Consider the following 22404-nt stretch of genomic DNA (forward strand, 5'->3'; position numbering starts at 1 on the left):
AGGTTGCTGCATCCATCACATGCACTTTGTAGCTGTCCTTTCCGGGATGTGTAATTAAACGCACATGAATGAGCATAATTTATGGTCAGTCGGAATGGGATGGATGCGAAAGAGGCAAAAGTGAAATTATGTTCACAGTAAATCACATCATAATCACGAAGACTGCAGCATTTTCTTCCCTGGCAAAAGCCTCGGGGTGATTACTCACCAGCTGTGCAGTGAAATCAATGTTTGTCTGACACATTTCCACAAGTGACACGCTTTAATGCTGGACGGATCGAGAGGAGGATTCCTATGGGAAGACAGCCTTATGAAATGTATTAAACAGCTAATATTGGTGCTAGGGATGGGCCATATGGAATAAAAAAAAGTTATCACGATAAATCCATTTTCATTCTCTTCCATGTGTTGGACACCACAGTCTCTCTTGAAACTGTTTTATTGTTGAAACTTGTCAGTGTCATTATTTGTTTATGTTTCAATATAACTTAACTAAGTGTAGAGACGAGAAATTCAATGTTTCAAGTCTCTGGTAGAAGCCGCTGGTGTCTGACAGACTGCTCTGCCAGCTTTATTTAGGGGTTAAATTGAGCCGTCTGTCTGCTGTGTCTCATGTCTCTGAACAGTTGACTTGAACTATGGATCATTTCCTCGATGCTACTGAAGAAATGTTAGAAATCATGTGAAGAAATGATCATGTGGTCATATTCTATTCTCCAAATCATGATACAAACTGACAGTCCCTTGTTTCTGCTAAAATGGTTCTTTTTCATTGCCTTATTAAAGATTTCACTCATACTTAGAGCACTTTAGAATTTGTTGATGGTCCCTAACTGATGCCGAGTCGTAGCATTAGCGCTGCCTGTGAGAGTGTGTCCATGACCAGTGAACCCTAATAAGGACGCAGAAGAGGACGCCGGCGCCAATATTGGAGCAGAGCTCCGTCCAATATCCAACTATTTTCACCAGCGCAGCAGGAGACCTACATGTGTCGATGTGAACCATCGCGTTAGAGAACCTATGAGGACCACTCCATCTAATAAAATAAACACACACCCAGAGACTCAGAGTCGACCACTGTCATTATCAAAGGTTCTCTGTATTAAAAATAAGTTTAAAACTACGATCGTGAACCACACAGCTGTCACACGTTGTTGTCGGCTGTCAAACGCTGCAGAGCTGGAGAGCGTGGCGCGCCGTCACGTCTCGTCATGTTCACGTGTGCAAGTCCAATGCAGCGAGTGCCGTGTGTTTATCGAATTATCATGATATGCAGAATTCTCACAGCAGAAATAGCTTTTGGCGGTATATCGTATACGATAAGTTATCGCCCATCCCTAATGGGTGCGATGACAAAAGCACGTTTATGTCTTTACATTATAGGAACAGGATCCTCCAGCAGCATGTTTCACTCACCACACAGCAGGGTGAGTGGGTGGAAGAAACTGTAAACTACAGCTGCATTTTGACTGCTGCTAAAAAGAAACCCACAAACAATTACGTTTTATGAGCATTTGGTTTAATGCTCCCAAAGACTCGCGTAACATTCCCTTTCAAACCTTTGCAAGGTCCTCGTGAAGGTTCGCTAAAAGAAGCAGCGAGTCACAGATGCGTGATAAAAGGAACACAGGCGCGCAATGAAAAGACGCCTGTGAGCAATAATTGCAGGGATTAATTTAATAAAACACACATTGCAACAATGAAAAAGCCTTAACCCACCGACAGTTGCCTCGTATACTTTCCTGTTCTGGTGACCATTAAACAGGACTGGCATGGCAGATGCTCAAAATGATCATACACCTGCTACAGGAGAACATGGCCCCTGACGTCCTCGGTTCAAAATACACCTTCACTGAAACATCTTGCATCTCTCATAGGTTGCCATGTTAAAGGTGATTTTCCTTATTGGACATTCGGAAGCACAAGAGCTTCCCAGCTGAACACGAAGACAGACCCAGTTCCATCGGAAACAACTTGTTTATCCGCCATCCATCATGCTTTATCTCTTGCTGTGAAATCACTGCCTAAAGCTTAGAGATGTTTCCTCAATAAAGGAAAAGCATTACTAATGTTGGCGTCATTTTAGGCGCGACTGGAGAGAAGGAGCAGCTATGGTGACCGAACAGGGATTTGGCTTCTAAAAAAATGTCCACGGAGAGGAGCATTTTTCCCCAGTCTGACACACTATGGTCAGGTACAATTTTTAGAAAAAAAAACAAAAAAACAAAACACTGGTGTTACTTTGGGGTGACACTTTTTACAGTTAGGCTTTCAGAATTTCGCCTCATGTCACTTGGTACCGTAATGTCCGGACTATAAGCCGCTACTCTTTTGACACGCTCTGAATCCCGGAGCTTAAACAACAATGTGGCTGGTATATGGATTTTTACCAGGCGCACAAGCTTCATGCTGTCAGTATATTTAGCCTTATCACATCAGACCGGCGAATTCACAGCCGTTCTATTGATCTTGTCTAGTCATGGCCATTGAAAGCAACTGCGCTATTAATCATGGGAGGGAAATGCAGAGGGAATACATACTCACGCACACATTCAGTCCAACCCAGCTAGAATGAATGGGCTTGTCATTTCATCCAGAACTATTTCCGTATGTGTTTTATGTCCCAGCTCTTTTGAAGTCTACATGACCTTCCAGTGTAAGAGAATTGTTGACGTGGATTTTATCCTCACTGTTCTGCTCACTTCCTTACTAGGGGGCACTTTGGGTGAATGTTAAGGCCCTGTCTTGCGGTGTGGCTTTGGTCTAGGGCAGGGGTCGGGAACCTATGGCTCGCGTGCCTGATCCGTCTCAGCTGCATCTGAAGTTTCCCAAACTTCAGACCAGTTTAAGCATCAACTTCAGCTGAATCCACGCAGTATGTGAGGTGCCACCACTCTCAACATCCAGCTCTATTACGGTGACTTTCCTCTGCAGCCCAGTACACCAATCATAGCCATCGATCACTGTAACATGGATTTCTAAGTACAAACAGGCTTAGACCAATGAAATGACATGTGGTTTTATTGTTAAAGTGGGCTACAATGGGCTGTTTTTGCCCGTATATATTCTTGTTTTTCCCTCTTCCCCTTTGTTCCTGGAGTGCCTAGCTGCTCCGGCTGTGGAGGCGGAGCCATATTGCAATGCCCAACCACTGGACTGCAAAGCATCACTTGAACCAAGTCACCATAAGTGAGTTCATTATTAAGAGAGGAAGGACTAGGCTGCTCCATATAAATACTGTTATCGGCTGTGACTGGCGATCGGAGACACACCTGAAATTCAGATCTGGAAAAGTACACTTATCACAGCATATATCGTGTTGTGTGTGGTGAATAAAATGAACAGTAGTCACTAGAAGGCGGTGTAAACCTGGAGTCGAAAAGGTACCAGAGCCCTGGTCAAGGCTCTGGTTCCTCACTAAGGCTTTCTCTGTGCTAGAAGGCGCGTGTTTTCGGACTAACACCTCTTTGACTATCGGCGCAGCCCAGATGGCTGCGACTTCACCATCATTAGAGACCACTTTTTTGTTAGGTTCCTAGTTGGACCGGCATCTAGCCAATGCCACTCAGACCATGAGGGCTTTAGTGGTTAACCCTGGCTGCCACTTGTGATGTCTTTGGCAGCGACTGTCAAACCACAAACTCCACCAAGAGACCAATCTGGTTGGACTTTGTTTGCAACAGCTTGCCGGGGTTAAGGAGCAAGTATGTGACTGAGAGCCAGGCATCCATCCAGCAGAGCTCCAATGAGCAGCCCCACAAATTGCTATAAAGGACGACATGAAGAGGCGGAGGCTGACTAGACCTGGCAACTCTGATGGCGGAGTTTAACTAAAACCTGTGCAAATAGCAGCGAGGAGCAATCGTGACTGAAATAGGAAGTGAGAAAGTTTGATGCAGCTCAGCCGTGTCTCATTTATTTCCACTGTTCTCCGTTGCCTCGAGTGGTAAACTGGCCATCCGGCAGTCCTTATCTGAGGCGCTACTCTCATAGGTTATCGCTGTCCAGCCGTCCATCCTCCGACGACCAGTAATACATCTCAGATTGCTTCTTGTAAAATCGTGTGTGTTTGTCGCCTGTAGCTACGGCTCACCTCTCTGTCCTTGTCAGGTTCCAATTCCCCCTGAGCTCTCTCTGGAAATACACTTATCATCTTCAAATATTCCTTCAACTTAACACCGCTGCTCAACCTGAGCATGTCACCACGAAATCTAGCCAAACTCGGCGTCTACACAGACTTGTTGAGGATAAGAAATGTAGCAACAGGATTATAAAACGCAAAATCTATCTTTAATAAACCCCTCATAACACGACTGTGTCCGTCCAGTGATGACAATACGGGTCGTGGACTATCAGGTGAGTCTGGGTTTGCATTTGTCCAGGTGGCGACGCCTCCAACTAATAAATAGGGCGCCCCATTTTTAGACAGGACCTATTTTTGCTCCGCGGCAACCTCGCTGAATGTGACTTTAAATAAAGACTTGGCGACTGTCCTGTCCGAGCACTTGCCCCGTAACCGCCGTGTTCCTTTGCTGATCATATCTTGCGAGTCACATTTCCTTGGTCAAAACTATGCGACGCCAAGTGGATAAGCGCTCATGATGGGAGATCATCAATATCAGATGTAGCCCTCTGAAAACAAATCCCAGCTGCAAGCTAATGTGTCTAACAATAGCAAAACCTTTATTAGAGTCAAGCGACTTTAGTGTTTATCATGGCGACATACAGTCAGCGATGCCATTAAAATGCCACGGGGAGACAGAAGGCTTCAGTTGAAAACAAGCTTGTAATGCTGTTTGACTCATGAGACTGCCACGCTCTGTTGCCCTCTTGTTATAATGGACCAGTTTCCCTTTAGTCACTTGCATGCTACTTTACCAGTCTCTGGACGTGCTGTGTGTTTTGGACCTTCTTAAATTATTATTATTTTTATGTTAAGTTACATTTCCTAAAGGGACACATTACAAACTGTGACTGTTGTGGGGGGCGCCATCATGCTCAAAGAAAGGTGGCGATGACTATGAAATGTGGCAGAAAAAAATCTTAAGTAACATGTATATGTAAATATTCAAGATGCATCTTATTACATAAATCAAAATAAAACTATGGACCAGACATCGAAGATAAAAAGGCAATTTATTTCAAAATATATTTAGAATTTTCTTTCAAACAAATTTTGATGAAAATACAAGAAAACAATATATAAGAATGACGACATAATTTTTTTGTCTGACCTCATGAGGGCCACAAAAACACAAGCAAAGGGCCGCATATGGCCCCTGTGCCGCACTTTGCTCAGGTCTGTTGTAGTCTCAGAATTGGACTATAATCAATAACACTATTATTTTTGTTGACGTCTCAGGTTTCCACAAGAAATGTTTGTGTGCAAACTACTGTCCCAACATTGGACTTGGCCAAAATTCATTTCAGTTCAAGATCCCTTATCGACTGTCCAGAAATGTAAACTGACCTGCTCACCCTCTGTCCACTCCCATCACTCACCATGCAGAAACGAACATGACTTTTTTTGCTTCTTTATTTGTCTTCCCTCCAGCCCCCAAACTTGTTGCGCCCTACAGCAGGTCACGCTGCTCACTTTCTAAACACAACTCCAACTGATGGGCTTTTGGACAGTTCCTCGAATGGAAACTATTTTGGACACCACTTTTCCAAACAAAACAGAAAATGCTCAATAAGATTTGACAAGGTTGTGAAGCAAGTGTGTATTTGTATAAAAAAAAAAAAAAGATGACCAACGCACCCATACGGACAAACAGTCAACTACTGAAAAATGCAATTCCTCTGTGCACTTGCAGCACTGACTGGCGGTGTCTCTTCAGAACTTAAAAGGAAGTCAGGAGCAGGTTATTTCACAGGAGAGTAGTTAAACATGTCAGCTGGTTCTGTTCTGGCTTGAAAGCAGGGACTGACTGACAGGCTTTTTTTTCCCCATGAATCAGAGTTGGGTGTTTTTTTTAAGACAGGTTGGAGAGTGCGGCTGGGAGCTCTCACTCCGCAGAGCGTAAAAGCAAATCATCAAAGGCCAAAACATTCAGGAGACTTTCGCAGTTTTAATGAATACAACTTCCATTAAAAGGAATCAAAGAGCTAATTTTGAGCCTCTCTTTGAGCACGTGTTTACAGAGCCGCTGTTGTGTGCTCGTGAAACTTGTATTGAACAGGCTGCACTTCAAACTCGCTCATCTGTGAGCTTTCTGCTCCTCGTGTATTAAAATCCATCAGACATCTGCAACAACTGCTTCACAGCAAGTCGCATTTCTTTACAGTGACGGTTCTTCACTGACATTTATGGAAGTTATTTTTTTGACCTTCAGCATGCACTGGGGCGGTTTGTAGCCGGGTGTGAAGCGGCCGGGATGAGGATCAGCACCTCCAAGTCTGAGGCCATGGTTCTCGACGGGAATAAGGTGGTTTGCTCTCTCCGGGTCGGTGGAGAGTTCTTGCCCCAAGTGGTGGAGTTTAAGTATCTCGGGGTCTTGTTCTCGAGTGAGGGAAAAGGGGAGCATGAGTTTGATAGACGGGTTGGTGCAGCGGCAGCAGTGATGCGGTCGCTGTATCGGACCGTCATGGTGAAGAGGGAGCTGAGTCACAAGACGAAGCTCTGGATTTACCGATCGATCTACGTTCCCACCCTCACCTATGGTCACGAGCTTTGGGTCATGACCGAAAGGATGAGATCGCGGATACAAGCGGCTGAGATGAGTGTCCTCCGCAGGGTGGCTGGGCGCACCCTTAGAGATAGGGTGAGGAGTTCGGTCATCTGGGAGGAGCTCGGGGTGGAGCCGCTGCTCCTCCACATCGAGACGAACCAGCTGAGGTGGCTTGATGCCTGGATGCCTGGGGAGGTGTTCCGGGCATGTCCTACCAGGAGGAGACCCCGGGGAAGACCCAGGACTCGCTGGAGAGATGATGTCTCCGGTCTGGCCTGGGAACGCCTCGGGATCCCCCGGGAGGAGCTGGAGGAGGTTTGTGCGGACCGGGAAGTTTGGGCGTCCTTGCTCCGAATGCTGCCTCCGGCACCCGACCCCGGATAAGTGGCAGAAGAAGGTAGGAAGGATTGTTAATAGTCCATAAAGTGAAGATTTAGATCTTATCACCGACTTTATTACGGCGGCTGTGCATTCAAAGGCAGAGCAAGGAACATTGGTCTGGGAAGGTTCTCCAGGTGGAGACTGATAAGACGGGAGAGTGGAACGTCTGCTATTATCCAATGATGAAGTTATTCATGACTCAGAAGCCGACAAGCTTAGATGAAGATTAGATGAGATGCCAGAGGGGATTCATTTCAATCCTCCATTCATGAGCATTGCTATCTGACACGTCTAAACGGAATCATCGCGCTTCCCTCCTACACGACCTCACTTCCGTCTTACCGACCCAGAGAGTTGTACCAACATTCATCGCAGCAACACCCTTGCTGCTGACAGAACAGACTTTCTATGGAGCCAGATACAGTACGTGGCTGCGCCCTCAAATGATTTTTCAGGTCCAACGGATTTCTTTTTCCTGTGTATGTGTCTGTCCCATGGGAAATTAAATTTCCCGAGGGATGCATTATAGACTACTACAGTTGTAGCCAAAAAAAAGGGACAGACTCAAAGGAATACTGAAATGTATTTTTCCTTATTTATTTCTTCATTCTTTTATAAATTAAGGCAGACCTATCACATATATATACATATATATACATATATATACATTATATATATATATATATATATATATATATATATATATATTGCTCGCTGCACTTCTAGTGTCGACGTCCTCGGTTCTTCGTTCCTGTTCGTGTATTATTTGAGCTCTGCAGGTGTGTGTGTGTGTGTATATATATATATATATATATATAGTGGTACCCCGGTTTTCCAACATCTTGGACTTCGAACAAATCCAGAGTTCGAACAAATTTCGTCACAGGGGAGGTGCTCGCTCTCCACACCTCCGAGGCTGGAACGCTCACTCCAGGGTTTGATGTCCTGTTGTGGGCTGGAGCTGGGACAGGGATGAGGCGAGTCTGGGACAGAGCGTGACTTGGTTTATGACTTTGTCACAGCCAAACTGCACAGAAGCGCACATTCAGAGCTGGACACGCACCGGGCACCTCTTCACTTCTGGAGAGACGTCACTCACTCGGCAACCCCTCCCACATGCAGCGGCCACACACATAGAGGAACAGCCACCTGCAGCAGACACTCTACATTCACTCCTACAAAAGACTGTTTTAAGGCTCGGAACATTATTTCTTTTTCCATTCATTGTGATGGGAAAAAATCGATTCAGATTTCGAACAAATCGCTTCTGGAACGGCCGCCTGGAACGGATTGTGGTCGAGAACCGAGGTACCACAGTGTGTGTGTATATATATATATATATATATATATATATATATATATATATCTCATCCCGAGCAGAGTAAATGTTGGCAGGTCGGCCTCAGCTGGTGACATAAGTCCTTAACAGGTAGAATGAGGTAGAAATGCTCTGCAGCCTGTGGCCAAACATCGCGAACTCGTCTTGGAACAAGGAGACTTTTCTCTGTCTCCAAATTGTATCTCCCGCAATCGAACAACGGAAATCAATTGGTTTATGGTGAGCCAAAGCAAAATGGCTTTTTAATTGTGTCGCCGACTTTATGCAAACACAAATTCCTCGCTCCTAATTGTGATGTATTATTATACGTGCCTTTAGCGGGATCCAAGCTGATAAAGCCTCATGATTGTTTGTCATTATGATGAGCTAAACAGCCTGGCACAGCCTGGATTAGAGTCGGGGTGTAGCCGCCCTGGCTGTTTAAAACATGTGACTCAGCCCCAGTCAGAAACCTGTCCGTTTCTGTCTTTCACCCCGAAAATCTCACCCAGCTTTTGGCTGCATCCCAGATGCACAGCGCCGGAGGAGAGACTGACACGCTCAGATTCACATCTAAGCCTGCACATCCTGTTCAGAGAGGAACTGCCGGGGATCCTGAGGAGGGGAGCGGCAACCGCGCATTTTAAGATCGCCCAGTCCATTTTCAAAACAGCCAAGTAAACAAATTAAATATTGGTATTTCACTGAAATGTAACAGTCACACCCTCTGCTCGCCATCATATATAAAGGTTTTGGGTGTCGACGTGCATCGCTGCTTTATTGAAGCTCCATGTCCGACACTGTGCGGTTTGTGTTTTGAGTTCTCTTTAACTTCTCCCAAAGTTTTGTTCCCTTTCAGATTGACTTGATGTATCGACCAGTGTTCCACAGACGTCTTTATTTTTTCAAGCCAAGTGGACACAGATTTTCGGTGAAAACTACAGAACATATACACAACCATACATCAAATCACATCTTGAACATTTCTATTATTGAATATAAAATAAAACACAAGAAAACAGCGACGTACCGTTTCGCCATCAAAACCGAAAGTCAGGAGAAGTTAAACAGACCCAAGCGCTCTCTTTCTCTCCAACGTGGCTCAAGCCCTTTCTTTTCCGACACATACGTCACCTCTTCTCCCCTCAGTGCAACAGGGGGCGCCAAACCCAACAACTAGCTTCCCCACACACGCAGGTCCAAGACATCAAAACATTCAGCCCAACCCAAAACGATGACAGATACATTCACTTTAGTTGACAAAAACTTTTTGTTGATCGCACGACTGGCTCTCCTCTCGACCGACTCGCTTGACTGTGTCGTGTTGTTTATTTATGGCCCGTCGTTTATTTTGGTTTGAAGCCACACATCTTTCAAAAGTCTGTTTTTGTTTTGGAAAACGAATGGTTTAAAGAGCCTTGGACCATCAGCGGGTTCAAATCCATCAGTGGTAGCCGCAGAGGCAGGTACCAGACGCATGAAAGCAGATGCGGACACATACAGGCACAGACTGCTGTCAATGACAGCGGTGTTAGCTGTTTCTTTGTTTCCAGATTCAGCCAAATACATTAGGTACGGTAACTCTGGGTTCCGTTAGGTCGACACTTCAAGTTCATCAACATCTGGGACGCCTTTTGTTCCAGATATAGACCACACTTTTGTCTTTAAAATGCCAGCACACCAACCAGTTATTTTGTAGCAAGCTAGCATGACAACGTTGAACGGACTGGAACTAAAACAAGACGTCTCCGTTGTTCTGCTTGAGGTATCTTGCTACCTGCCTGTTCACTTGGCGTAATGGCACAAGACAGCTGGATGAAGATGAATGTATTGACAATGACAGTGGTGTCAATGAATAAAAAACGCATAACTGGTAATGATTGTCAACAGTTTGTCTACATTTCTCTAACTTGTTCTCGGATCCAAAAGTTTACCGTAGCACCAGATTAACATTGTTGTGTGCTGGGCATCACATCCTTCACACACTTCTTGCTCCTTTTCACACAGAAGGATAGAAAGCGACGGTGTACTCACAGACTCCTGACTCTTGTCCTTCGCATCGTACACAGTTAGCTTGACTAGAGCCTCGAGGGCGGGGCGACGGTCTGATGGGAAGGTCACCCCCGTCAGAAACACCGGGTCCTTGTTTGTCTGTTGAAAAGAGAGACAACACGGTAAACACTGAGACGTAACTACATGTGCATGATAATGGATCCGGGGGGGGAAGGCAGCGGCACAAAACGGGCAGCTTGAATCCGTCTATTCTGCTCCTCCGTCTGGGGCTCATCCAAGCGTGTTGGTGACTAATCAGGGAAAAATGAAACTCTTTCTACTCAGTCCACCTCGAGTGCTGGCATAAGTGCGGCTGTAAATTGGCAGAGCGGCAGTGAGATTCATGCAGTCACATCTGGCCCCATTCAATGTTCAAACCTACCTGGTGGTGAGGAATAGCTTCAGAATACAACGTTTAGTCATAGCTTCACACAATTTCTGGATGATGTGGCGGTTTGGTTAAACAAACTCACAAGTGTATGGTGGGAATGTTGAGGCAGGGAAACACTCTGGACAGGCAAACAATAGGTATGGCAACCTGTGGACACAGCAGTCATCTCACCTCTATATGTTTCTGGACAGTGGGAGGAAACCAGAGTGGACGGGGAGAACATGCAAATCCCCTCCAACCCCAGGTGCCTAAAGGTCGTTTCAAACTGTAGGTACCAGATTTTCTCGGCTGTCAGATCGGGGTCATAGCGGTTACGACGCAGTCTCACGCAAATGAGCAATTTCCAGTCGACGTTTGCGTCCCGGAGTGACACAGACATGTCCCAACCCTTCCTTTTGGAACGTCATTGGAGACTGGAAACATATGACTCCAGTGACACATCTATGGGTCAAAATGTCACGCTGTACGGAGGGATATCTCTGCCATCGATATTTGAATACAAAAAAAGAAATTGGATTTGAAAAAAAATTATTCCGAAAAAATATGTTTCAATGCCCTGTTATTAAGGTTTGAATACCAAAAAAAAAAAGTTTTACATAGTTTTAAAAAAGTTTTCAATACAGCGTGAAAGCTAATAGTAATCTAAATACTTTTTTTCACATTCCAAAATTTTTTTTAACGCTTACAAATCTATTTTTTACGAGTTAAAAACTGTTGGCACAGGAATGGCGTTGGGGGCGTGTCCTTGCTCTGCGGGCGAAGCTGAATCAAGACTGACAGCACTCACACCCGCGGTTTGAGGTGTAACGCTTACAGGCAACACGGATGTTGTGATGCTGTAAAAACACATGAATATGTGGATAAGGTGGAGAAAAAGTGCAGATACAACACACTGCTCCAATCTACATGCTATTTAAAGTGCAACTTGCCATCAAACACTGTATAAAAGAAGTAAATAATGGCACGCCGTGTGATTCTGTGATCACATTTCAGCGGTTCAGCACCGGAGTCCATCACCTTTTCAGATGCAAACATCCCATTGAAGGGGTGGCTTTCAGAGTGGCTTTTTCATGACTCAGCTGTTTACACTGGAAATCTTCCTTCTGCCCAGCTCTGTCGGGTGGTACCAGAACACACCCTTCAGGGACCTGTCCGTCTGGGATCAGGCCAATTTGTGGCTACAGAGGTCAGATGAAATCACGGAAGTGGCGACACCCTAAACAGGGAAATTTGACATGGGCCGCTTGGAGTTGATGGCTTCCACGGCGATATGTTCTTAAGCTGAACCACAGTGACGCAACCATAAAAACTATTACACCTCATGGCAACTACATACTGAAGAAACCTTATTCATGCATTAGTTTCTAAATACTGAAATAGCTCCATTATCAATTTATTGATGCTCAAATTTAGATTTTATTGCAATAAAAAAAACACCTTTTCCTAAAACGCAGAAGAACTAAAATAATCGAACTCTTCACCTGACAAGTCAATGCTTCACCTCCACAAGACAACTGTAACGTAAAGGAAGGATCGGACCGTAATAAGGGATGCAAAGACACAAGCAGGACTTTGGGAATAAAGAGGGTGTTACGTCACTCAGCTCTGCAGAAAAGTCATATTTCAAGCTTACCAGCATGCTGTGTCGGGAGGGTCTGGCTGCCACTGAAGGGCCCAGATGACTTAGAGTGGAAAATCGCTCTCCATTTACCAAGACAAGTGAGCCAGTCTGTCATGCAAGTGGTCAGCATACACTTTGGGAAGCAGCTGCCCCTCGCTTGTCTTTTTGTCTGATGGGGCTGCTCTCCTCTGTGGATACGGTAATTCAGGCCATTAGACCAGAGTGTTTGGATCGGTGGAAAAACATGAAGGCTGACTCCCCTCCCTCCTCCCTCCTCCCCCTTATTTCCCCGGACGACTCATGATTACATAAACTCCTCAGATAAAGGTCCTGGCCGGGGGTCTCCACTTTAACCACCGGGACATTAAAGGCAGTTGTTCCTCGACCCTACGTGACGTTGAATCCCCCGGCGACAAGACTCCTTGGCTGGTCGTTAATGACTCAAAAAATAGGATTTTACCAACGGGGTTTGGCAGCGGAGGAGGAACTTTCCGAGCGGTTCTCTTGTCTGACATGTCAGGCACGAGCCTGCTCACGTGGAAAATCTCCATGATCCGCAGTTTCTAGTCCATCTGAAATAGCAGTTGAGCGACGCACAGCAGGATCAGATCTGCTGCCTCAAAAGGACTGAACAGACTCCGCGTTCAAGTCAACTCCGAAGGAGTGAATGAAGAACTTCTTCATCTCATGCATGTGACTCAAGAGCGACCTTAAGGATGATTGAAAAGCGTGTAAGAGCAATGAGATCAATATTTCAGATCAAGTCAATATAATGGCAGTCACACAAACACACTCAGGCTCCGAGTCTGAGCGAAGACAGTGAGCCCTCAGCTCCACCGGCCTCAGGTGAACTCATCCAATTGAAGAGAACACAACTCTGTTGAGATAAAACTACTTTGGAACAAGAAAGTAAAGTGCCCTCTTGAGGTCTGCTTTCATCTATGCAATGTCTCTTTCTGGCTACAATCCCTGCTCAATTACACAATGTTGGGTGCTACATTTGGAAGGTGTTAAGGAAAGACGTGCAAAAACTCACCAACTCCCACACTGAAGTACACGTAGACACAACGTTGCGTTTGGCTATTTAAACCCCAAAAAGAGCATCTTATGGCTGCGTGCAGCGATTGAGACTGTGGAGACAGAGGACAAGTCATGCTGTTGCTACTCCATTTCTCAAGTTACCAGAAGACCCTGACCTCTAAAGGTGGCTGTTTGGTTGACACTTTTAGTTGTGAATATGCAAGGGTCTTCAATTCTTCCAAATAATAAAAGAACTTTGAGACACAGCGGCAATGTGAGCACATTCATGGCTGTTGAAGTCGGAGCAGCGGTATCAAAGCACGATCGAGAATAAGGGAAGTGTTAGAGGGCGTCCATTGTGTCTCTTCATTTTCATATATATATACCGGAAATTCCAGACTATAGAGTGCAGTGGAATATTAGCCACACCCACTAAATTTAAGAAGGAAACTAGATCTTGTTCATACATAAGCCGCAGCAGTCTATAAGCCGCGGGTGCAGTGGTGCTGTCTGAGCCGTAGAATGGTCAGTGGTGCTTAAAAACGCAGGAGGATCACTTCTAAACTAGTTTGGAAAACGGGCTTCAGCATGGAGACTGACTCATGAAGCAAACTCGGCAATGTTCTGAACTTGATTCATCAACTCCTCTCATCTTTTCCTTGTTGAAAGTATTTGCAACTTGCAAACTCCATCCATGTCATGAACTGGTTTAATAGTAGTGAGACTTTATGGAGACTGGAACAAACAAACCAACAAGAGCAAAACAGAAACTTAAGAGGGGCGTTAGATGCATATTACACATCAATAATCCACATCTTCACCACATCTAAAGAATGTAGGAACGTGTGATGTTTTTGAGCACCCTTGTTGTTTAAACTAATCTGGGAATTTGAAGTTGGTCTGAAGGTAGAGGGCTGGATTCACTGAAGTGTTTTGAATCAGAGCACATCACGTGAGATGGACTCAACACTCTAAAGTTTCTATTCCAGAGTCCCCTGCCGGCAGCTGTTGCAAGTCGGCATTCCAGGAATGTGACAAACAGCTGAAGCCATGTGCCAGGTTGTGCGCCCAATTCATCTGCTCCAAGAACAAACACGCACTTGAGCACATGGTTCTACTGCTCTGAAGTGAAAACTGAGGAAAAGTGAAGGGTCACTTCTCTTGAGTTCCTTTGCTCCATGTTGGAGCCAAAACAGCAGATTGATACCTGACACATTAGAAGACTCGACCCAAAATTATTTTCTGAAACCGACTCACACACACGCGCGCAGTACCTAGACATTCAGAGATTTCTATCACAAAGGGGATTTTCCGGCCAAACAAAACCCCACGACTGCAAGGACGCACCTACCTTATTTTTGTGGAGTCGAAAACAGTCCATCTCTTAAGTCTCTAAATCCTCAACTTTACAGCCATGAAATCCAAACTCCAGCAGCAGTGAAAGTGGCTGCAGAGCCGGCTGAGCAAGCATACAGTATCCCACCACATCCTGTGGTTCCACATGCGCACACTCCGACACACACACACACACACAGTTCCATTGACAGAGCTTAAAGGAAAGCAGCTGAAACTCAGTTGAAAGGGATTTTTATGCTAATTTGGCTTTACTGGATCAGCCGGAAAATGAAAGCTTGTTCTTTTTTGCGCCGGGAAACTTTGCCCTCAGTGAATGATATGAAAAAACATGATGAGCCCCAACCTACGGGAACCTGGGTGAGGGGTGAGCTCCAGCCGCAGAACACACATTTCTGACTTGAAATTGAGTCAATAAAAAACACTGCATGAATGGGAAAAGATAGCAGTAAATATTAAGCAGATTATTAAGAATCAAGTGACAAAGCTCTACGACTGTCTCGATTGTACTGATCATCGATACACTACAGTTCAAGAACAGGAAAACAGAAGTTGGGCTGTTTCGTTATGATGGTTCATGCATCTCTCAATTCATCCATCTGAGGTCTGGTGATACAACATTTCTGGATTCTCCTTTTGTTATTATTGTTCCCTCAATATTTTGATGAAAATATACACTTTTTTTCATGGAACCGCTTTCTTAAGTAACAGAGAAAAGTTCCATCTCCTTCATCCAGACATTCCCAGCTTTAAATAAAACATCTGAAAGCGTAAGATGAAAAATGGGTTCAAAGTCTGACGCCTACCTTCACTGTCTCGGTGCAGACGTGAGAGAGGAGTTGCTGCGAGCGCGGGTCGATGACAGACACCTGGACGAAAGCGTCAGGGCTTCGCTCATCCTCTAAAGTCACCAGGTCTTTGCACGCTGCAGAGGTGAAGACACAAGAATGGGAGCGTGAGGGACACAGGATAAAGAGAAACACACAAGCTGTTTTGGTTGCCCAAATCTACAGAAAGTAAAAATAAGAAGATGACACACAATGGAAGCGTTCCGAGGTGAAAATATCTGACTTTGGAGCGGTTTCATTTCCGAAATAAAAACTCATTTCGGCTGATCTGCTGAGTCAGGAAGACCTCACATCCTCTAATCCCGGGGAGGAAACAGGCACTTCCTGCTGGTAGTGTAAAGAGACCTGCTGACTGTTTCTTTATGATTTCCTTCCAAATATGACTGGCACCACAAAAGTGAAACTTGAGTTCTTGTGACTTATACGAAGAACCAGGACCAAAGACACTTTGTTACTGCAGTGCTTGACATAGTTATGGGCTGTGTCGGTGAATGATATCCATCTATGAAGACTATGAAGAGCAGCGGGGCGGAGGTCTGCGCTGCATGGTTTTAACTGATACTCCGGTATGTGAGAGAACACATAACTCGACTTGGTTGTGAATTTATGCCTTGCTTTTTCCACACTCAAACACAGTATCAACTGATCTGGGTTCACCACCCTCCTTGGGTCTTGTCCAAGACTCTTTACTTAGGCAGCACAAGTGCGTCAGCAGCAATATCGATCACTTGCAGATGTCTGTTCAGACTCTTCAAGGGTTGATTGTTTCAGAGTCTTGTCTTAGTAAGTGGCATGAGGTTAGCTTCAGGAATGTTAGCTTCTTATCCCTCAAATAAATCTGATGGCTTGTAAGACAAACAAGGAAGCAGGACAATTTATTGAGAATAAAAATGCAAGGTTGTAAGGATGAGAAGTGAACCTCTCTCTCTCCAACCTGCAGCCGTCCTCACCCGGTCCATCTCTTCATATGTCCGGTCAGATGGGCAACCTGAGTTTTGTCATTTCTTTCGAGTATTTTCTGTGGAAAACATGTCAAAAACTACCATAATAAGGTCCACTTTGATAATATTTTGTGTTATCTGCTTGTTTTAATATGTTTGCTTTTTTCTTCAAAAGAGAAATAATTTTTCTAAAGGTGTGGCGGCTCTTATTTAGGCGATCCACCAATATCGTCTGCAAGTCACGGAAACAATGTAGTATTTATCCCACAGTGGGGAAATGTTCACAACATGAGATGTGAAAAGATGAATTGCAGATTAGACAGAGAAACAATTCAATAGACTCAAGGCTTGACACTGCAGAGTCGATCCACTCACTTAACTACACAGGTCCAGAATCAGTGTATCATAAGGAGGATTCTACACCTTCACCATTCCTCACGGGAGCGGTAATTACGATGGTTCCTGGACTGAAGTTATCTCACAAGTCTTGAATAAAAATTCTCTTTTTTTTTTTTTTTCATTTTGTATTTAGTTTTTTCTTTTTAGGGCTGCTATTTTTGTAGTTGTAGTTTAGTTATAATTACAATTTTAATCTAGTCTATTTGTACAGTGGAGCAAATTACGCCATTTAAACTTTAAAAAAACTTAGTAACATAAAGGAAAAAAAGTTTTAACAGCCCTATTTTTCCCCCCAAAAAATCTTTACTTCTTGATATTATGATTCCATCATTGCGTAACCAACAAATTGATTTTTGTCTTTAGAACTGTAAGTAATGCCTGGGTCCTTGAAAAGTACAGAATGTGAGATCACTTCATCACAACCAGCCAATCGCTACCTTTGTGAGCCATTGCATTACTGCTTCTTTGTAAACTCTCATTCAACTCCCTGCTGGCCAAAATCACCCTTTCAAAAGGTGCGCACGTGTCCAAGGAAGCATGAGCACAGCTTGAAAAGCAACATGTGACACAGTCAAACAACTGATACTGCTGTGCTTTAAGTGTCCTTGACTATTCACGGTGACAAACAAAAGCCGTGTGTTTGTCGTCAGCACAGCTAAAGGCACAACTGAGGCCATCAGAAAACAATTGCCACAAGGCTGCTTGATACATTGAATTGGCTGGGAATTTGTTGTCAGGATTCGCTGCACATCACGTACCGGAGGAAGCTAAATGGCTGACAAAATTCGGATTTGGTAGCAGAGGTCCAAAATGAAGCAGCAAAGAAGCTGGAGATTCTTTGAGAAAACCAAACACAGAAGCTCAAGTTTACTTGAGCAGTCTTGCGCTGCACCTTGGTGGATCTGAACACCTCAAAATGTGTCATGATGTTGCTTTGATTTTCGCTTTCATTTTGAGTCACAATGTTCTATTTCGGCTCTGGCATCTTTACGCAGGCGGGATATTGATGCTGCCGAGTCTCCGCAACTGCTCCCATTCTAATTTCTCGGGTTGTTGGTTCAAAAAAATCCATCAATCTAAAGAAAAGGCCCGTGTTTAAGAGGATATTCATGTTTATTTTTTTCACATTTCTCGTTCTTTTTGAGGCTTTCTGATTCAGACATAACAAAAGGCATCAAACTTCAGTGCAAATCCTACGCCAAATTTAGGATTATGATGGGACTGACCGAAGCAGGAGTTACTAAACCCTCCAGTTTAGGGCTTTAGGGTTTTAGCTGTTGTAATGCACTATGGGACTAGAAGTGTACCAGCAGCTACTCGCCAGTTCTGAACCATTTCTAGGCATTGAATGATTTAAAATGAGGGTAAAAAGAATTGCCGCCATCTATTCAATCGATAGGTTTCAAATGAAGGTTTTGACTTCCCTTTTAGCGTCATTGGTTGAATGCGTAATGTTTCTTTTTCAATAGTATTTGAGGTGTTTTTCTCCCATTGAATTTGTGGTGAACCACCGTAGCACTATTGACGGTGAATTGTGCAGATGGATCCAGTGGCATTGAGTTCTGCAACACCATGAAGCAGAACACGGAAGCAGCGTCTTTTACTTCAACATCAACGATGATGTCATGTTTCCTCAAACCACTATGAGCAACAAACTGCGTCTATCGAGGCAGATTTTGTCACAGATTCCTCCAGCATTTTTAAGCTCTGTCCATTACTCTGACCTTTTTCACTCGCCTCACCGATTGAGTCATTAATTCAGACCATATAAACCTGGGCTCAATCCCACAATCCCCACCAGATCATCTAGTTCCCGTGCCTGTGACTTGAATGCTGATCTCGCCCTCATCTTCTGTCTCGACCAGGTCCAGACACTCTTGGCTTGAGCTGCTTATCTGCCATCGTTGGCCGTCGAGCCTTTGATCTGGAAGCAGGAATTGCGTTGACGGTGGCACACGTTGGGTTCCGTCCATCATCGAACTCAAAAGACACGTCCCGTCTATAGTACGTCCATGTAATGAAGAAATTACCAGCACAAGTACAGTCTGCACATCCATGAAAGGCTATTTATTTTCGCATCATTGAAATATTCATGCTCTTTTGTAAACGCATTCCTGGGAATTCCTTTCAATGTGGCGCGCCGCGGCGGCCCTGTGATGGATATACGCCTCATTGAAGTCGAAGGCACTTGCCGCAGGAGAGAAGACGCTTATTTGTCGTGGAAATTAATTGAACAAGTCAGACAACAAAACCCCCCTTTACACTTGTTAACGTGTCTTTCAAAGAAACACGTCTGAGCACAGGTGTGTCCACCTGCTGCAACATGCATGACAAGATGGCGGCAGTGTGGTCAGGGTCGCGCCAGGCGCAGCTTGGGTTTGTATTCCCCTTCACTGGCGATGCGTACCACACTGTCTTATTGGAAACAGATGGCCCTGGGGCCCCCATCTCCCACTGCAAACCCCCTCATTCCTGCTCCTTCATTACATTTATCTTTTGTCAAGACACTCCTATTAAATGAAGCCCAAATATGTCCGTGCCCTTTGACCTTTTTGGCGATGAGACGGAAGTGACCAACCGGTTATACAGGTGTGATTACCTTTGCGCTGTTAGCTTAAAACACCTCGAGAGCCACTCTCATCGATGGGCTCTGACAGACGCATCTTTCAGGCTACTATCAAGGGAAGGTGTTGCAGGAGCCACAATAAATCACTGGCTACAGATGCGGCGTGTAAGAGACGGATTGTTTGTGGCAGAACCTTTATCCAGCGCTACTAAAAGGGGTAGAAAAAGGCCTCTTCAGCAGCTCTGACTACTTTCTGACCTCCATTTACTAACCTGCAGGTGAGAAGCAAGCCAGGGAAAGGCGCTAAAAGCCAGTGCTAGCAGCTAACATGCGTTTTGGCGATATTTGAACAGCTCCCTGAAACACTCGACAAGCAGATGTGGCCACACAAGAATTCATATGGCATTGGCTAAGCAACACATCAGGGTATTTAGCACTAGAATTGTCTGCTTGTAAGGTTGCAGGGGCCATAAAGGGATGGTGGGCGGCGCCATGCCAGCAAACCTTGGTCAAGTCAGATCACCACTTGGTGGCCGGGAAAGCTCACTACAAATGAAAAACGCGGCAACAAATGCAAACACCGAAACACAAAACCATTAACTATCTGCAGATTCTGCGACAAATTCAAACGCTACAACACAACTACATTAGGCCGCAACGCTAATACATAAAACGCGACGGAAGTCAAGACACACATTCCCAATACACGTTTGAATTCTTTGTTTGTGTTCAAAATCGGAGGGTTAGCATAATTATAGCAAGTGCTACTGCATGTGCACATGGACTTGTTGACACTGTCAAACATAGTAGATTTCTGAAAACCATAGAAATCTTTCGACAGTTTCTCCCGCAGTCATTTGGTCCTTGGCAATGACAGCCCCGGCTCCCGATGTGGTTTGTGTAGTAACGTTGCGGCCTAATGTACTGTTGTAGCGTTTGAAATTGTCAATACATTGGTAGGAAGATGTTGAGGTTGGAACTGCCAGGCAGAAGGTGGAGAGGAAGGCCAAAGAGGAGATTGATGGAGGTGGTGAAGGAGGACATGAAGAGAGAAGAGGAAGCAGAGGACAGGGGGAGATGGAGGGAGGTGATCCGCTGTGGCCACCCCTGAAGGGAGAAGCCGGAAGGAAAAGAAGAAGGGATTGGCTCTATGGATTTGCACCTGAGGCTGCAGCACTGGCAAGTAAAGGGGACCACAGACAAGAAGCAATCTTTGTGTCTGTCTGCTTCATCACTGACCGAGAAGCTTGTCCAGAAATCTTGTGTGACCACACGTGATAAAACATTTTTGGGTGCCACCCTGACCGTTTTATCGGACTCTCTTATAAGATAATCCTATACAAGTTACAGTAATAAGGCGTTGACCACACTTGGTCGGGAAGGAGCAAAATCGTCCCCTCAGTTGTTCGCGTCACGATTTTCCCCCCAAAAAAGTTACTTTTAACAGTCATTCGATCCCACCCTCCCAGACCTTCTCATGCCTCTGGTTTGCTCCCATCGCCAGAGATACACAAGCATCAGTAGACTGAGTGTCCACTGACATTGAAAGTTGGCCCATTTAGATTCTTCACCAAGATGCTGGGTACAGTGTGTCCTCAGGGCTGCGTGCTGAGTGATGGGCCTAATTACTGGAGGCGACGAGTCAGCTTCGAGGGAAGAGACCTCGAAGATAACTGTAGCGCTCAGCAAACAAGCCACAGACGAACAACACAAAACAGTCTCTTATGGACTACGGACGACTACATCCACAAACATGCCAGCGATGGTGAAAAGGTTCCAGTGGCGAAGGCACTTTCTCACCCAGGTAAAAAAAAACAACAACAACAAAAAAAAAACAATATTGGATGCAATGAATCCAGATGTGGTGCAGAATGAATAGATGAAAACCAAACCCTTGGAAAAACTAAAACATTTCTCATGTTTATTAAACGCGCAACAGTGGATCGGTGACATACCAAGGATGAACTCCACTGGAGGAACCTCGAGTGCCGGATAAACACCTGTGAAAGAAAAGACAGTTACGTGTCAATGGAGGGAATGTAAAGGCACATGAAAGCCTTCAGACAGGAAAAGAAAGGAGTATGTACCGATACTTGAATGAGGAGGTATGAGGAGGATTGAATGTGGAGCTGAGGAATGAGCTGAATGGGATGAGTTTTTTCTCACAAGTAAATCCAGTGAACTGTTAGAAAATTGACATCAGTCAATAAACATAACCATGAAATACTCAAATAATATTTTTACACACAATGGCATCAAGATATTACTAAAATTGTGAAAGAACTTTGACAGTAAACATCAGTTAATTCCACAGTTTTTCAGACTCGCCGGCGGCACACCAGACATCTGGATATGGGTGAACCTTTTAAAAGGGTCTTAAATCATCGAATTGCGAAGTCATCCTGCAGGGCTGTGCCGACACCATCGGCTCATCAACTCCGCTAATGTACCATGAATATTGGATGCTTACAGGTGTACAGGTACCACAGTGACGGGCATTTGTCACCGGAAGAAATAGTTGGTGTTTTTTAGTCTAATTAAATTGCCGGAGCATGAAGAAGGGAAATGGTGTAACAGATGACCGATGAAACCCCATGGAAAAGAAACAAAAAACTGCAGCTCAGTCACATGTTCACGACCTGTTTTGTTCAGATAGATAATGACTGAGCTTTAAAAACAGTGAGCTGAGCTTGGAAAAGGCGACGAAGGAGGAAGACAAAAACAGCAGGGATAAAGAAAAATGAGTAACGTGAGAAACGAAACACATGGGTTGAATCATATAAAGCTCTGGATCAACGCCCTTAACCAGGGGTTCTTAACCTGTTTGATCTCGGGGCCCACCT

General features: G+C 44.7%; 1 protein-coding gene across 7 annotated transcripts in view; it reads right to left on the reverse strand.

Annotated features, from left to right (window-relative positions):
• inpp4b (inositol polyphosphate-4-phosphatase type II B) overlaps nucleotides 1-22404 on the reverse strand; it is a 134638-nt gene that overhangs the window by 107773 nt on the left and 4461 nt on the right. For 6 of the 7 annotated variants that reach the window (XR_008413848.1, XR_008413849.1, XM_053854993.1 and 3 more), the window contains exons 2-4: nucleotides 21517-21561; nucleotides 15614-15732; nucleotides 10405-10521 (exon numbers count right to left, since the gene is read on the reverse strand). Coding sequence is in view for 5 of the 7 variants with exons in the window: in XM_053854993.1 (XP_053710968.1) it covers nucleotides 10405-10521; nucleotides 15614-15732; nucleotides 21517-21561 (281 nt within the window). In the remaining 2 variants the exon portion in view is untranslated. Of the gene's footprint in view, nucleotides 1-10404; nucleotides 10522-12446; nucleotides 12628-15613; nucleotides 15733-21516; nucleotides 21562-22404 lie in introns of those variants that run through there. The other variant, XM_053854996.1, reaches the window with a different exon arrangement.

This window comes from Synchiropus splendidus, chromosome 2 (assembly GCF_027744825.2).
Source record: "Synchiropus splendidus isolate RoL2022-P1 chromosome 2, RoL_Sspl_1.0, whole genome shotgun sequence".
Lineage (NCBI taxonomy): Eukaryota > Metazoa > Chordata > Actinopteri > Syngnathiformes > Callionymidae > Synchiropus > Synchiropus splendidus.